General features: G+C 44.9%; 1 protein-coding gene across 4 annotated transcripts in view; it reads right to left on the reverse strand.

Annotated features, from left to right (window-relative positions):
- MTURN (maturin, neural progenitor differentiation regulator homolog) overlaps nt 1–17,530 on the reverse strand; it is a 30,539-nt gene that overhangs the window by 11,071 nt on the left and 1,938 nt on the right. For 3 of the 4 annotated variants that reach the window (XR_452098.2, XM_007193514.2, XM_007193515.3), the window contains exon 2: nt 8,771–8,893. The exons of the other annotated variant lie outside the window; for it this stretch is intronic. Coding sequence is in view for 2 of the 3 variants with exons in the window: in XM_007193514.2 (XP_007193576.2) it covers nt 8,771–8,893 (123 nt within the window). In the remaining variant the exon portion in view is untranslated. The remainder of the gene's footprint in view (nt 1–8,770; nt 8,894–17,530) is intronic. 4 annotated transcript variants of the gene reach the window in all.

Below are 17,530 nucleotides of genomic sequence, written 5' to 3' on the forward strand. Positions count from 1 at the left end.
CTAAACTTACTGTGATCATCATTTCATGATGTATGTTAGTCAAATTATTATGCCAGAAACTTATACAGTGCTGTATGTCAATTATATCGCAATAAAACTGGAGCGGAAAAAAAAGAATAGATTGAATAGCCAGATTGGAAAAAAAAATTTAATTTCTGGATCCAAATTTTTAACAGTCAAGAATTCATATCAGAAACAGGAGTATAAACAGACTGGGAAGAATCCTGAGTCCTTGCTTTTACTGCACCCACACGCTCTTATAAGGGAAAGGAGACAGGCCAAGAAATCCTGTCAAGTATATTTAAATTGCTCCTGAAACTTAGAGTCATTCGTTCTTACTTCAGTAAATTTTTTTTTCAGTTGACGGGAAAAAGTCTTTATGATCACTCTGGACAACAGTGTTGGCATTCCCAGGGTCTTGCTTCTTCAGAACAGTCTCTGATCACATAAGAACTACTGGGGCCCACCCATCCTAACAGGGTTGTACCTGGTGGGTAGAGACGCCAACCCTTGAGAATTAAAGCTCTTCAGACCCAAGAGAGTATCAGTTTTCTGTAGGACTAACTCCAGGTCTTTTTGAAAGTGTTATAAACTAGTTGAGGCTCTATTCAGTTGGCACTTAGCATCTGCTGTCTCTGAAGGTGGCACTCACTCAAACACTTGGGCTAGAGTGTCTTTATAAAAGAAGGGGAGATAGTATCTAGGCCCTAGAGAGCACAGGCAACCAGCTAGGCTTTTGGGGCTTCCAGTAAGTGCCCTGTGGCTTTAGAGGTTCCTGTAAGCTCCTTCCAGAGGATTCTTTGAAGCAGCATTTCTCACACTTTGCTGTGTATGACTCACTCAGGATCTACCTAAAATGTAGATTCTGAGTCAGTGGGTCTCAGGTGGGATCTGAGATTCTGCTTTCCTAACAAGCTCCCTGGTGACGGGGATACTGCTGGTCCAGAAACCACACTCTGAGTATTGAGACCCTAAAGTATTTGGGGAATTGGTCACGATTTATCTTAATGATCCATGATGCTGGTGGTACCAAGAAACCTCTGATGGGATCCTGGTCAGTCTGTCTTTTCAATAATAGAGAGAAAAAAAAAGGGGGGGGGGTAGGTGGCAAGACTGATGTAAGACCCAAATGAGCAAGAGTAATAGGTACCCTCTTATTTTAGGGGCTATCGCACGTTCTACAAAAGACAAGGGTTTGAATGTTCACCATATGAGCAAAAAACAAATGCCATGATAAACTTAAATTGTCAACATTCAGTGTGTGTGTGTGTGGTTTTGTTTTGGTTTCTTTTTGGATGTAGTGGGGGTTTTTTTGTTTTCTTATCAATATTTTTTACTGAAGTATAGTTTATTTACAATGTTGTATTAATTCAATGTGTTTTTATTAAAACCCACACTTGTGCATAATCTTTCCTACCAGACTTTCTGACCAACGGGGGCAGCTTCCCACAAGTGGATTCTCTCTCTTCTTCCAGACTCTTGACCAGACTAGAAGAGTAGAAGCAAGAATTGAACTTTTTCTGGGTCACAATGGGTTTTCCTGTGGGGTATAATCCCTGGCTCTCCAGCCACTAGTGGCAAAAAAAAACACAACAACAACCAATCTTGCTCATGCCAGTAAGACAGAATTAAGGGAATTTTTCTGGTGGAAGGATCTCTGTTTCTCAAGAGAAAAAAACGTGGAGTCACACAGCAACCCCAGGCAGGGGACCAGGGTCAATCAGAGTGAGAAAACCTGGGGAAGCACAGGCTCTCACTCCAGGTAGGGCCATCAAAGCCACAATGAGGACCTGCTGTATGGCACAGGGAACTCTACTTCACTTCGCTGTACAGTGGAAAATAACACAACATTGTAAAACAACTGTACCCCATTAAAAAAAAAAAAAAAGAACATCAACCAAAACAGCACAGAAAATCGTCATAGCAAGAGGTGCCTCATGACCCTAATGTCCACAGTGCTAGTAAGAGGAGGAGTAATACTCCAGGAGAATAGAGTAAAGCTTTGAGAGAACTGAAAGGCAAAGATCAGTTTTGGTTTTGCAGCTAACTTGGAAATGGTAAGTTCTCTCTTCTTTTGTGAACTGTTTTCTAGTGGGGGGGGGGTGGAGGGGAGGAAGGACTGTTAATCATCACTAAATAAAAGATATAAAAACATGGAGGGAAAAAATGAATGGCATGGCCAGCATTATTTAGACCCATAACCACTATTTCATTATCTAACTCAATCATGTGATGACTGGCGACTGTCAATCCAGGGCCACTTAAACAAAAAAAATGTAGGACTCCAACGATTCTCCAATTCGCATTGATCAAGGCTAGTGACAGGTGTCTCCGAAGCCATTACGGGTGCCAGAACATGGATAAACCCTCCTGCTCACAGATGGCAATGACAGCGCTGTCATTTGCACACATGTATCATTTGGATATGACATTCCAGCAGGAAGGAAAAAAAAAAAACTAGGTAGAAGCCAGGAGGCCCCTGGAGTGGAGCAGAATATGGGTCAGTCCAGGAAGGAAGCTGCCCCACTGCATCCATGGAGCTGCATATCCACCCAATAAGCATTTCCTAACAGCAGTTATGAGCTAGAAATTGAAACAAACCTCAGTGGGGTGGCTGGGCTTTGACAGCCCTCTGTGTTCTGATTTGGAAGCTCCCCATGCATCCACAAGACACAGAAACATGTATGACCCCCATTTTAAAGATGGGGGCACTAAGGCTGAACAACACGGGCTGGGAGCCGGCCAGGCCAGGGCTAAGCCACCTGGCCCCACCCAGGGACATCTCTAAGGTTCTCTGAGCTAAGGGGCCAAGATGGGCCTTCCTGGTCTTTCTTCTTGGCCGGCCCTCCTCCTGCTCCAGCATTGTCCAGATCTCGCCCTTTCAAGTCCCCCCTCCTCGTGAAGCCACTGCCAGCACTTTGTTCCTCGATGAGCCCACTCACATCTGATATTCCCAGTCCTTATGACACACAGTAGATAAGGCAGTTTTTTAAAAAAAAAACACACAATAGTTCCTGATTATAAATGTTTTCTGTGACATCATGGAAAATTTAGAAAATCCAGAAGAGAAAATAAATATCACCCATAACTCTGTCACCAGAGGCTCTTTGGTCGTATGTCCCTCTGGGGGACAGGAGCATCCATTCGTCCCCCTTGTAGCACTAGCCTCAAACCCACTGAGTTGTACGAATCAGGTACTGAATGGATGATTATTATTTTGCCAAAACCAGTGTCGACAAACTTTTGGCAATAATACCCCAACACTGCCCCTTTAAAATCTCTTATCTTAGCCAGATGCTTCTGTTAAGCGTGTGTTGAAATCACTTAGCAAATTGTTTTCTTCCTCCATCAAAAACCTAAGGGTCGGGCTTCCCTGGTGGCGCAGTGGTTGAGAGTCTGCCTGCCGGTGCAGGGGACACGGGTTCGAGCCCTGGTCTGGGAAGATCCCACATGCCGCGGAGCAACTAGGCCCGTGAGCCACAACTGCTGAGCCTGCGCGTCTGGAGCCTGTGCTCCGCAACAGGAGAGGCCGCGATAGTGAGAGGCCCGCGCACCGCGATGATGAGTGGCCCCCGCTCGCCGCAACTAGAGAAAGCCCTCACACAGAAACGAAGACCCAACACAGCCAAAAATAAATATAAATAAATTAAAAAATTAAAAAAAAAAAAAAACCTAAGGGTCCTATGAAAGCTTTCACTACTGAGCTCACTTCTCAACAGTACTTTGCCGAGTGTCCCCATCCCGTCTGTGTCAATCCCAGCATTTACTCAATGCTTATCCTCTGTGCCGTGCGCTTCGCTAAGTCCCCAACAAGAATCGTGTCATTTAATCTTGTAGCAATCCTAAGGTAACTATCATCATTTGTTTCCTACTTTTACAAATGAAAAAACTGAGAAACAGCAAGGTCAAGTAACTTGCCTGAGGTCACACAGGCAGCAAGTGACAGAACTGGGATTTGAATCCAGGCAGCCTGCCCCCAGAGCTTGGGTTCCTCATCACTGTAGTAACCTGATTCTGCATAACTAGGTAAAGGGACCACAACCAACACCCTGTGGTCGGTGCACACTCACTGACATCCTGTCAGGAAACACTTCCCCAGAGAACCAGCAGATCAGAGTAAGCAGAGCAGGGAATGGAACTCTTTTGCACTGTACCTAGCAGAGCGTCTAGACCAAAATAAATGCTCGGTTTTGTAACCTGGAGTTTCTCTGTACGTTTTTGTGGCTCTGTCTCCTACCAGAAAGCCAGCTCCTTGAGCGCAACGACTAGGCACCCTGCCCTGCCTCTTACTCTCCAAAGCGGTGCTTTGGCAAATAGCAGATGATCATACATTTTGTTGATCATGTGATGAAGAGATAGAGAAAAAAGAGGAGGAGTAACATGGTGAATAAGAAAAAGAATAATTATTTTTTTCTTGTCAAATCGAACAACAGATTTCTTTGGTAGGGCATGGACTTTGTGATATTGATTGTTTCAGTGGGGGGAAGGCAAACAGAAACGGGGTGGGGGGGAGAAGGCAAACAGAAAGGGGAGGAAAAGCACACAGTCTACAAAATTGCAATGTCCAAAGGTAGAGAGTGCTACTGTGGCACGCAGAGCCTTGCGGGCGGGATCGCCGAGGACGGCCAGAAGATGACCCCATTCTCTGGCCCATGCAGGCAGGCACGTGTGGGCTTCAGCAGAGTTAACTGACCCTGCTTGACTGACGCCCCAAGAGGCAGCAGAAGGCTGTCGACAGAAAGGTCCTTATCTTTCTGGAGAGACTACCCAGGGTAGGGGCTGGCGACGGGCTGGCCAAGGTAAAGCAAGAATTCAAAGCCATGAATGAGACTGTTCTAAGATGAAGGTAAAAATATTCCTTCTGTGGTTTCCCCAACTAGAAACAAAAAGGAGCTACACAGATTGATCAGATTATCAAAAATTTTCAGGGAATGAGGTGCTCAAGCTTACCTGCGTGATAACCTTGTAGCATTTGGGTATGTGTTACTTCAACAAATGCTTTCAGCTACAACAGCAGTAAGACCCTTTCCGGGGTCTTATTTCTAAACCCAAAGCTCCTTTATATAAAACAGATAAATACCAGTGGGAAGAAATACACTCTTCAGTGGAGAGGGAGAGGGTAAAAGCTTCCCCACCGATCTCCAGCAGTCCTTCACCTGGGTGTGTAACACTCCCTCTCATCCGATCTGGGGCACACCCTGACGGAGAGAAACCCAAAGCTTGCGTGCATTTCACCCTCACTAGTCCTGAGAAGGCCTCCAGCCTCTCCCGAAGGCAAAAAGACCCAGCCAGAGTGCCCAGCACGCGACAGCTTCCCCACCAAAGGGGGCGCCGTGCCAGGTGAAGGCCCCGCCTTGGGAGCACCAGCCCTGCCCACTGTGGCGGAAGGCTCTGCTTTAGAAACCAACTCTGGAAGCCCGACGGCGTTAAATGAAATCTGTGTGTCTCCACGACACAAAGCAGCTTGATCTGAGAGAAAGTATTCAACCAAGTCAATCGCTTTTAGCTGTGCATCTGGATTTTTTGGACTGCAGTTTTTTCCATTTACGTGTGGCGGCCTGGTTGCTGAAATACAGCCATAGACTTGGTAAAGCAAGATGGCAAAAGGAGCCCTGGTGGGCGCTCACCTTCTGCAGGTAGGCCCACTCTGCAGGTAGTCTGTTGCTTGCCACCCCAGATGACAGCCACATACAGAGAATCAGGTGGCAGGCTAATGAGTGGAACCCCCCTGAGGAAACCAGCTGCACAGTGAGTATCATTTGCCAATTAGATAGTCTGGGGGGGTTGAGATTTGAGGGAACCAATTTTTTAAAAAAATTTTGCTTGCCTTGATATCTCTAGTTGGATGTCTAACAGGTATTTCAAACACTGGCGTGTCCATAACCGAGCTCTTGAGAGTCCCACCCCCAAACTTTCCTCCTGCAGCCTCACCCACCTCAGTCAAGGAACACCATTCCCTTCACTGAGTAGATGAGGACCTCTGGAGTCATCCATGCCTTCTTTTTCCCACACCACACCTCCAACCCATCAGCAAGTCCGGTTGGGTCTACCTTCAAGGCATCTCCAGAATCCCGCCCCTTTCTTCCACCTTCACTGTGACCATCCTGGTCCAAGACCGATGGCCTCGCCTGGAGGAAAGCAACAGCCCCCTCACTGGGCTCCCTGCTCCCACGCTCCCCCGCACAGCCTGTTCTCTACTCAGCAGATCCCTCCTGCGCTTAAACCCCCCCAGCGGCTCCCCAGCACACGGGAGAAAAAGCCCAAGTCCTTCTGTGACCTGCAAGCCCCTGAGGTTCCTCGGACTCATCTCTCGATGCTCCTCCCCTACCCCCCCCCCAACTCAGGCCGCACCAGCCCCTCCTTGTTCTCTGAACACTGGTTTTCTCTCCCTCTGTGGTCGTATTTGCTGTTCTCTCTACCTGGAAAGCTCTTCCTGTAGCTCTCCTCATAGCTCACATCTCACTTCAAGTTTTACTCACATTACCTCCTCAGTGAAGCTTTCCCTGCTCCCCTAATCAAAATTGTCAGTGCCTCTGACACTTCTCACCCCCTTTCCCTGACTCATGTTTTTTTCTCCTCAGCACTTGTCACTAACACATTATGTGCTGTACTCATTTACCTTATGTTGTACTCATTTATCTTATCTCTCTGCCACTAGAATACAAGCTCTGTGAGGTCTAAGATTTTCATCTGTCTGGTTCAACTGCTAGGAACAGAGCAGTAAAGAGTGCCAAGTGCCTACTGGGTACTCAGTAAATACATCTTGAATGAATGGAAGTGGAATAGACCAGTATCTTTAAGTCAAAAATCTATTTTGAATAAGCCAAACAGGCTTAGAAAATTAACAAACAACAACAACAAACAGAACTGGTTGGACAAATGATACAAATCAGATAAAGTGACAAAAGCCACTTGAAATTCCACTTTTTACAATGATGGATTAAGTGATAGTGATCGGGACAAACTCTTGCAAAGAGAACTAAAAAAATCTGGATTCAATATGAAAAATGCCTTCTTAAATAATTGAGAATTAGCACCCAGAGAGGTAAACCTATCAAAAAAAGCTGCTTTTGTCCTAAGGACATTTGCTGACCTGGAAGAAACTACTACTGCATTCTTGGCCTACTCTAAGAGCTAGGGAGACCAAAGTCAAACCCAGGGCCCTTCAAAGGAGCAAACTGTTATAAACACTCCTCACTTCAGGCTAGGACCCCAAAAGCCTATGCTATGGTCTGAGTATTTGTGTTCCCCCCTCCAAATTCATATGTTGAAATCCTGACCTTTGAGGTGATGGTATTAGAAGGTGGGCCCTATGAGAGGTGATTAGGTCATGAAGGTAGAGCCCTTATAAATGGCCTAGTGCCCTTATAAAAGAGGCCCTGGGGCTCTCTCTCTCTCCTTCCACCATGTGAAGTTCAAGTGAAAAGATGGCCATCTGTCTAGGAAGTGGGCCCTCACTAGATACCAGATCTGCTGGCACTCTAATCTCAGACTTCCAGCCTCTAGAACAATGAGAAATAAATTTTTGTTTATAAGCCACCTAGTCTATGGTATTTTGTTCTATCAGCCTGAACAGACTGAGGCTGCTCTCAGAACAAGGATGAACCAGAATAAACCAGGCCTGCAACCTGACTGTCCATCACCTGGAGAGTTCTAAGAACCACAAGTCTCAAACTGATTGAGGGTGGTCTCTGAATGACAGGGCCCCTCCAGCCCTGGCAGAAGCAAATAAAAATCCTCTCTGGAGGAAAGTACCATCATCTTAGGCCTCAATATACCCCTATATATAAATTTTCAAATACAAATATACAAATTTTCAAGCACGCAGAGATAATCCAACACGCAAAGAAACAAGATACCAGGACGGGGAACCAGTGGTAACAAAAGCTGACAAAACAGACTCCCAAACCTTGAAATACTGGAATATCTGACAGTCTCTTATGCAGCCAAGCCTACCATGTTCAGAGAAGCGAAAGACAAGTTTGAAAATTCCAGGAAAGAAGTAGACACTATTTTAAAAGATTTGAAAAAAGAAAAAAAAAAAAAGAAAAAAAGAAATTCTAGAGCAAATAACACTGAGCATGTAGAGTATTTATGGTGGGCAGGGAATTGAACTTGGGGCAAGTGTCACGTAATCTGACTTTCTCTTCCAATAAAAATAAAGAGAGAAGTAGTCTTCAAATTAGGGGTGAGTATTCATTTTACATGTTTTTCAGCTATAATGAAACAAACTGTCAGCTAACCATAGACATACAGATTCCTAAATCCTAAGGGGGTTAGGGGAAAGCAAGCTCTCTATAAGAGACTTCATAAAAAGAGAAAAGAACAGAACAACTATCCAATTTCCTCCTTCTCCATATCCATCAACATGGAGGTACATCCTTTATATAGCCTTCTGGCAATTTCCTACCATAAGAGAACCTCCATAGCACTTCCAAGCATTTTGGTTTTAAGTCTACTGGATGAGAACCAGAATACTCAGTTGTCTCATAAAGGCTCTGTTTGCTTCCCACCCAATCAGAGATTCTTAACTCAAGTGATGCTAGAAATAACCATCATCCCTGCAACAAACAGCTGTGTCGCATCCCGTTTCCCCCTCCCTCTCCGCCCTCAGCCTCCCTCCACTAGCTGCTATCTTTAAGCCACAGGGCAGACAAGAGAAAAACAATTAGTCACCCCAGGTTTTGCCCACTTTCCCCACAATCCATGTTATTCAAAGCACAATCAATGGAGACAACAAGATGGCTTTAGAAGCCAAGCAGGCACCTACAGGTCTGAAAGACTTGAAGACTTTTTCCAAGACTTCATGGAGCGTCTTCTTGCCGCAGGAGGAGATGTAATCCTGTGCTAGCTGCAAAAAAGGCAGGCAGTCCTCGCTCTCACTCCACACGTGCTACATGCCCGCCGGCAAGGGAAAGGAGAAAACAAAGACACACAGTCATTATACTCAGTTTGAAATACACAAAGCCAAGAAGATTTTTTTTCTTTAATTACGTGAATTTGAAGAAGGCCTCCATTCCAGAGTAAAATCCATATAGTCATTCTTGATTTGTTTGCATTGAAGGAGATCAGAAAACGCATACCCTGCAGAAACCCCCCATGCTTCTGGTCCATAATCTCACCTGCTCAATTTTCCATCAAATCTGCTCATACGTAGTAAAAGCGGCATTGGGATCAATATTCCCCCACCCATGATTTCCACCGCCCCCCTTCTGGTGCCAGCTATGGGTGGTTTTAAAACAGGAGGAAGGAGAAAGGAGAAAGGAAGGAGAAAGGCTGAAGGATTAATTAGGCATAGTTTGTAACTGCTTACTTGGAGATATTCTTTACCCAGATTAGCCTGTGATGGTAAATTTACTTCAAGATGAAATGAATTCAGGAGAACACACAGAAAAGTCATCACTAAGTCACCAGGAAACAAAGGCTTTCTGAAAGCTCACCTTCCCTTAAAATGCTTTAAGAGGGCATCATACCCAAGCAACACCTTGCAATGTTAACACGCACCAAGAGGAGACTGATTTAGGTTTTATTTTTTCTTAGGGCTAGACAAGTGGTTTTTTTTTTCCCCAAATGAGGATATCCATTTTAGCACATCTTTAAGACTAGGCTAGTTTCTCCCATAAATGTTCAAGGATCTGGAATAAGTCCAAGAAACAGGCTTGAGAGATGTAGATGCAGAAGGCCCCTGCATATCTGAGCAATGGAGGGGGCACTGAGCTACCAGGATGACATCAGGCTATCAGTCAGGTACCAAGAATCGCTGTTTAGAGGGGCCTGAGCAATGACAGCTCAACGCTGGTGAAAAAAGTGCAGAGGAGAGGAAGATATTTGGCAGATGAGAGCAAGGAGCAGGGACTAGGCAGCAAGAGACAAGATCAGTTTGGAGAAATGGTCCATGTCAAGCACTTGCCCCCTCCTATTAATACAAATGATTAGAGCATCACCCCAGAAAGTCATATGCCCAACACTCAATAAACATATTTCACTTCCTTCTTTCTCACTGCAGGATCTCCAGGAACTAGAAAGAACTTAAAACACTGCTCAGATCCAAGAGAGAATAACAAGGTGCTAATATGCCATCTTTACCACCCAATTATCTGTGTTTCATAGATGTGAAGGTCCATTTCCGACACGTGCTGCTCTAATTCCAGCAGACTTCTAGAGTAGCTATCGCCTTGACCTAATAACGATAACTTCTAGATTCTCCAACCTTAGAGAATAGCTCAAACACGATTCCCTATTAATTAGAGGCCCTTAAAGTTGCTGAGCCTCTGAAATGCCATTTATATAATAGTCTCTTGCATTGTACAAAAGCATAATAGTACAAAGTGCTTTTATATCCATTACTGCACTTGATTCTTAATTAGTGGGGATTCTGCAATACCAAATATGAAGTCCCACTTTATATAAGTTCAGCTCAGCACCCGTTTTCAAACTCAAATTTTAAAAAGTTCAAGCATATTTCAAATTCTTATCCAAGTCAGAGATGGGATTAACACCTAGCACCACAGAATGGAAAATTTTAAGCCTGCCTTCCCTAGACTTGTTGTGAAGATTTAGAGAAAAAGTAAAAAGTTTATTTAGTGTCTGGCACAGTGCCTGGCTGGCAAATAGTAGATATTCAATAAATGGTGGATATAAATCGCCTATTTCCCCTTTTGCATCTGCAGGAGGATTGGGGTTAGGGGTTTCCACCTGCCACAAGGCTAAATCAGACACCCTATGTGACTTCACTGAGAACACTATCCAAGGCAACTTGGGATATAGTTCATTCAGAAGCAGGTGTATCTATGAAAACCTTGCATGGCTATTTTTTAACTACATTTTTAAAAAAAGTACTTCAAATTACAAAGTAAACTAAGGAAAGTATATCACTCAAACAATAACAGAATCACAGAGTATCCACCACTGCTTGGTAATCAGTTTATTCAGTTTGAGTGTTTCTAGGGCATCTATAGCCTCATGAGGAGATTATTCATGCCACAATTTTCATTACTCCACTTTTGGAGTTGTTGATTTATGAATATATTGAAGAAAGACCTAACGCCTGCTGAAGGGCCTTATGTCCAGCGTGCCTAAATTTCCTTCCCGTGGCTGTCTAACTCATCCTGAATTCCCAGTAGTGTTGGTTTTGTGGTTTAAAAGAGTTTTAACTGAAGCCCTGCCCAAATGATAACATGAGGGAGCAGGGGGTTGGAATAAGACAGGCCCAGGTATACACGGCCGCTTAAAAGACATCACTTACTAAATGTTAACTGTTTCATATCCATTGTATCTCATAATAAAAGGTATTCAGTTTTATTTATTGAAACTGTCCCCTTCTACAATTAATCAAGGCAGTCAGCATACAAGATAAGATGAACTAAAAATTAAGTCTGCAGTTGAGAACATAAAGACAAAGGGGAAACAACAGAAGAAGAATAATGTAAAACCAAGTGAGATTAGGACAAACAGTGCCGGGTAAACAAGCCTGGCACTTGCCATGGATGGGACACAGATTTGCCTCCACTGCTTTCCAGAGGCCTATGCTATGCAAAGAAAGACATGCCATCAGTGCCCCGAGGCAGCGCCCACATATAAAACAGACCAGCTCTTCAGAACTAACAGGAAAGGGACTAGGGGCAGGAGGGTTACCTCTTAGGAAAATAGAGAGGCCCATTCCAAAACCAAGGGAAGGCAGAGAGAGCGTGCGATGGCTGGGCTGAAGCTACTGAAAGCAGGATCTGGGGTCTAGTCTTGTACAAAGACAAATGGGCACCTGAAGACCCAGAGTCCTGCACCACAGGGCGTGGCCACAAGGCCTTCAACTTGGAAAATATCAAGCATATGTAACCAAACACCCACTTTGGCCACGAAAAAACTATAGCAGGGGGTCAGAGAACCTGTGGCTTTGAACAATGTAATTCCCTGGCAAATATAAATCTGGGGACAGAATGTATTCAATTTCCAATAGGGTAGTAAGAGCCAAGGCAGATCGCAGACCTGGACTATTATAATAGGGGAAATGCCAAGAAAAGGCTTCGCAAGAAGGGGAAAGCAGTGGTTCTTAAGCTTTAGCTTGCATCACAATCACCTGGAGGCTAATTAAAACACAACTGTTGGGTCCTACCCCCGAGTTTCTGATGGGGAATGGGGCTGAGAATTTGCATTTCCAACAAGTTCCCAGGTGATGCTTCTGCTGCTGGTTCTGGGGCCGCAATCTGAGAACAAGAACCAGAGTGGAACTTTGACCAACTACATATTTGAGGGTGGGCGTTACATTAAAAAAAAATCTAAATGTCATTACTGACTAAAACCACCTCCAATTTTCAGGATGGTATGGGTTGCAGTGAAGTGGCCCCCCTTGTACCTACCTTGAGCAGCCTATAGATTCCTGCTCATTTAGAGTTGAAAATCCCCAGTGAGAACTCTGATTTCAGCACACACCATCTGTGGCCGTTCTTTCTGTTTTTAAGTTGGGTCAGAGTTTATTATCAAAGCTCGCCCAGCTTAAGACATTATAACAATGTCATCTGCAAACAGGAAAATGAGCGCCTGTTTTCTGTAGTATAGATGAGAACATCCAGCTTACCCAAAAATGGAATTAGGTCATCAAGGTAATTCAATCCTGCAAACATCTTATTGATCAGTCTGTGTGCTCCTACTGTTCTACCACTTGTGGGGATGGCACTTGACTTCCTGGTGCTTAGGCAGAGTTGGGGGTGGCAGGGGAGCTAAGAACACGCCCGTTGCCCTCCCAGGACTCAGTTATCTGTGTCAAAGGGCCATTGCCAAGGGCCTCCCTCTCACTGCATGGGTTTTCTGCTGTCAGCAGTACTGGGGGGTGCATTTTAAGTTGGTGCAGCTTAACGCACAACTGACTGCTCTCCACAGAAGAGATGGTGTAAGAGGGTAAGAGCTACAAGCCATCTCATGCCAGCCAACGTATTTCTGCCCAGGGAAGAGCATGACTGGCCACACCTACCATCTGCTCTTGGTGTCAAACACTGATCTGTTTTACCAACGAGGAAACTGAGGCTCAGAGAGGTTAAGCAACTTGTCTGTGGTCACACAGGAAACAATGGGCAAAGCCAGGATGTCAAGAGAGGTGTCATGCCTTCAACCTGAGCCTCAGCTCCTTCCTTTGTAAGTCGCAGAAAATAATAATACCCACAGGGTGGATATAAACATTCCAAGAGATAATCTGTAGATAACCCTGCCTCTCATTTGGCAGGGGCCCAATGAGTGCTTATTCCCTCCTATTTGAACTTATATTAGCAGAATTTTACTCTCCTCAGGATTACCACCCATGAACGATGAAGGACATATCTTTTTCCCTGAAATAATCTCTCTGTATGAATAATGCATGGCCACCGTGGAAGGCATTACAGTCTACCACTATTGCTCATTTAATCTGCAAATAATAATGTGATATAGGTATGATTATCCCCATTTGACAGAAGAGGAAACTGAGAAGAGAGTTTAAATTTAATAAGAAAGTGCCTTCTTTCCACTCTACCACCATGTAAGCATGATGCAATCTCATTCAAACAAGTTGTATTTTCTTTCTCCAAAATGAAAAGGTTGTTATTTAGTCACATAGTTAAGAATAGAGACATGCCTAGGACGAAAATGGAGAGAGAAAGACATAGGCATAGGCACACACATAAAATTAAATCACATAGTCCCTCTATAAATAAAACATTTTTCTTCAATACTATGACAACTGCTACCTTTGTTTTTGCATTGAGGAGGGATTAAACTCTACAAAACTGTGGACCCAAACATGTCGTGGACAGTAAGGGAGCACCCCCCTCCCTGTCGGCAGCGCCCAGGCACCAGGGAGGGGCCGGGCAGTGAGCTTTGAGAGCTCCTTTCTCCTGGCCTAGGCGAAGAGGGAAAGCAGCTGGTGCTGCCATGCCCAGGAGCACGTGCCCCTCTGTCTGTCTGGCATGTTAGTGGCTGCCAACACCCCATTCCTCAAGCCTGACCGAGCTCTCAGGACCTTTTGAGCTGGCAGAAGAGGGGAGCACACTGCCTGTGTGTGCTGTCGGCCACTTCCCCATGACACCTGAAGAGCCAGGCAGAGTAGCTGCGTCCTTGAACTTCCAGCACACACAAGGCACTGGCAGCATTTTATCCCAGGACCTGAACTCCTTGGCCGTCCATGGAGAGAGACCTGAATCAGGGCAGCAGTTTGGAAACGGACTGCAGGGACGGGATGGCCTATGAAGCAAGAAGGGGAAGGAGTGCACAAGGGACCCAGGAGCTGCCAAAGAGAGGGCAGACAAAAAGAAGTCCTTGTTCCTAGGCCTCTGGAGCCCCCAGCCTGATGCTGCCTGGGGTACAGTCTGCATGGCAGAAGGCACAGCCCTCTGGGCTTTGGCTCAAGTCCTGACTCTCTTACTTCTTAGTGGCATAGTCCTGGATGAGTCCCTTAAACTCATTAGCCTCGGTTTCCTCACCTATAAAATGGGGATATAATAATACCCACCTTAGAGAATATTTGTGAGGCTCAATAAGAAGTAGCCCTTGAACCCACAGTCTGAATTGGGTCCCCTGTTGTCACTCCTGTGGTGCTATATACTCACTACAAGGCTACCGTTCAAGATGCTCTACCATCTATTAGCTGTGGGTAAGTTAGTAAACCTTGCTGGGCTTCACTTTTCTCATCTGTAAAGTGGAGATAATTACAGAGTAGCTTGTGAGATTACTAAGATTAAATGAGTTCATATATGCAAAGTCTGACACACAGTGAACTGCACGTAAGTGGTAGTTGTCTTTGAAGCTGTCACTCTTGAAATTTAACATCTATCTTCTACACTAGACTGTTAGTCATTCATTCTTACAAACATGGATTGAACGCCTATCACATGTTTGACACTGTTCCAAGCGCTGCAATACAGTGATAAGACAAGTTCTCGTGAAGCTTACAGACTAGTGGGGCAGGCAGAAAATAAACAGTGGACTATCAAGTGCTGATGAGTGCTATGATAAGAATAAAAGGGTGAGGGAGGGAGTATGTGGTCAGGAAGGTTTCTCCCAGGCCGCAATGGCAAAAAGGAGCTGGCCATGTAAAGATGTGGGGGAAGAGTACTTTAGGCAGAGGGAACAGCACACGTAAAGGCCCTGAGTCAGGAATGAGCTTGGCTTGTCTGAAGACCAGAAAGGCCAGTGTGGCAGGAACACAGTAAGCAAGGGGGAAGAATGGTCCAGGATGAGGTCATAGAGGTGGCAGGAGACAAATCATGTGGGGACTTGAAGCCAAGAAAGCTTAGGTTTTATTGCAATAATGGGAAGTCAGTTCAGGAGAGGTAGGGAGTGGTGAGAACATGACTTGGATTATATATATATTTTTTTTTTATTGGATTTTTTTTTTAAAATTTTATTTATTTATTTATGGCTGTGTTGGGTCTTCGTTTCTGTGCGAGGGCTTTCTCCAGTTGCGGCAAGCGGGGGCCACTCTTCATCGCGGTGCGCGGGCCTCTCACTATCGCGGCCTCTCTTGTTGCGGAGCACAGGCTCCAGACGCGCAGGCTCAGTAGTTGTGGCTCACGGGCCTAGTTGCTCCGCGGCATGTGGGATCTTCCCAGACCAGGGCACGAACCCGTGTTCCCTGCATTGGCAGGCAGATTCTCAACCACTGTGCCACCAGGGAAGCCCTGGATTATATTTTAAATAGATCCAGAGGGACTGCTGTGCAGAGACCCTGCCAGAGCCACTAATATCATCACCCCCACTTTAGGCACTTTTCCCAAACAAGTCTGCTAGGGAGGTATTAATATCATCCCTATTTTACAGATGTGGAAATCATGGCAGAGAGGGGTTAAATAACTTCCCCCAAGGCTCAAAGTTAGATGTGGGGAGCTGGGGTGCAACTCGAGTAGCCTGACCCCAGAGCCTGTGCCCCTAACCATTATACCACTCTGCCTCTTAGATGAATAGAATGGCCCCATTCTAGGTAGCCCTGGCCAAGTGCAGAGTGAGCCCTCAATAAAAGTCTGTTGAATGAATGAATGAATGATATAAAGACACTCTGTAAATTGAGAAATGCTATGTAAATATTCTTATTGTTAAATCCTTCAGATTACATTCCCTTCATCTCAAATTTTTTCTAATGTTTAGCAGATTTTTCTGGGAAAAGAAAAAGAAGAGAAGTAGGACATTTATTTCATGTCTGAGTTCCCTTAGCTAGAGGCAAACAGCACTTGACAAATCTGGCCTGGGACAGATAAGAGGAGAAGTTTTGGGCGAAGAAAACTCCAGTGGTTGGCATCTTGTCCATTATGGCCTCTAGAAACTGAAAAAGTTCCAGTCTACCCAGTGAATTACTCCCCCCCACCACCATTATCTTTCTTCCCTATCTATTTCATTTAATTGTCAGTGAATGAATACTTTCAAAAGAAATACTTTCAAGCACTTTACTCATACAGGTGGGAAAACATTTAAAATATAATATGGGTGGCCTTGAAAAAGGCCTGATATACTTAATGTTTCTGAATGATGGTTTGATAAATATATTCAAGGCAAGAGAATAGCCTTGCTTTTCTCTACCTACTTATTCTCTTTGGATATGTCTCCTGCAGTGCCAGCAAGAAGGCTGTGTGGAACTCTCCCCCATAAAATCCAGAACCATGAGTGATTCTTGTCCCATCTCGAACAATAAAGAGGGGGAAAGGTCACTGGCAGACCAAGGAAGCCCAGGGCTAGAAGGGACTCCTAATCAAACCCTAACACTGCAATTACTTGGACCCTGATGCCCTTTCCACTATATCCCTGGAGCTTACTTACACTTTTACAATGGAGTAAATCCCTTTTTAATGATCTCCCACTGACAACACTAATTTACTTATTTTAACTACAGTTAACAGTGTTCTTACATACACTTATAGTTTACTTGCTCTTCACAAGTACCTATGATGGAGGCATTCTGATCAACCTCATTTTACAGGTGAGAAATTGAGGCTCTTAAAAAGAGACAAGTTCTGGGCTTCCCTGGTGGCGCAGTGGTTGAGAATCTGCCTGCCAACGCAGGGGACACGGGTTCGAGCCCTGGTCTGGGAAGATCCCACATGCCGCGGAGCAACTAGGCACGTGAACCACAACTACTGAGACTGCGTGGCTGGAGCCTGTGCTCTGCAACAAGAGAAGCCGCAATAGTGAGAGGCCCGCGCACTGTGATGAAGAGTGGCCCCCGCTTGCCCCAACTAGAGAAAGCCCTCGCACAGAAACGAAGACCCAACACAGCCAAAAATAAAAAATTAATTAATTAATTAATTAATTTAAAAAAAAAAGACAAGTTCTAAACTCTGGGGAACCCCAGATCTCTGACCCAAATTTGTGGGGCCCTTGCTGTGCACTGGAGACTATTAGGTGCTTTATCTATTTGATCACTTGGCAGTTGGTATTATACCCATTTTCTGGATGTGTACACTGAGCATCTGAAAACATTAAAATGCATCTGACCAGAGTCACACAGCCAGAACTCAAATCTGGCTGTCCCCCAATGCCATCCCTCTTCTAGAGTGTCGCAGGGCTGGGGCCAGGTGGG

This window comes from Balaenoptera acutorostrata, chromosome 7 (genome assembly GCF_949987535.1).
Source record: "Balaenoptera acutorostrata chromosome 7, mBalAcu1.1, whole genome shotgun sequence".
Classification (NCBI taxonomy): domain Eukaryota; kingdom Metazoa; phylum Chordata; class Mammalia; order Artiodactyla; family Balaenopteridae; genus Balaenoptera; species Balaenoptera acutorostrata.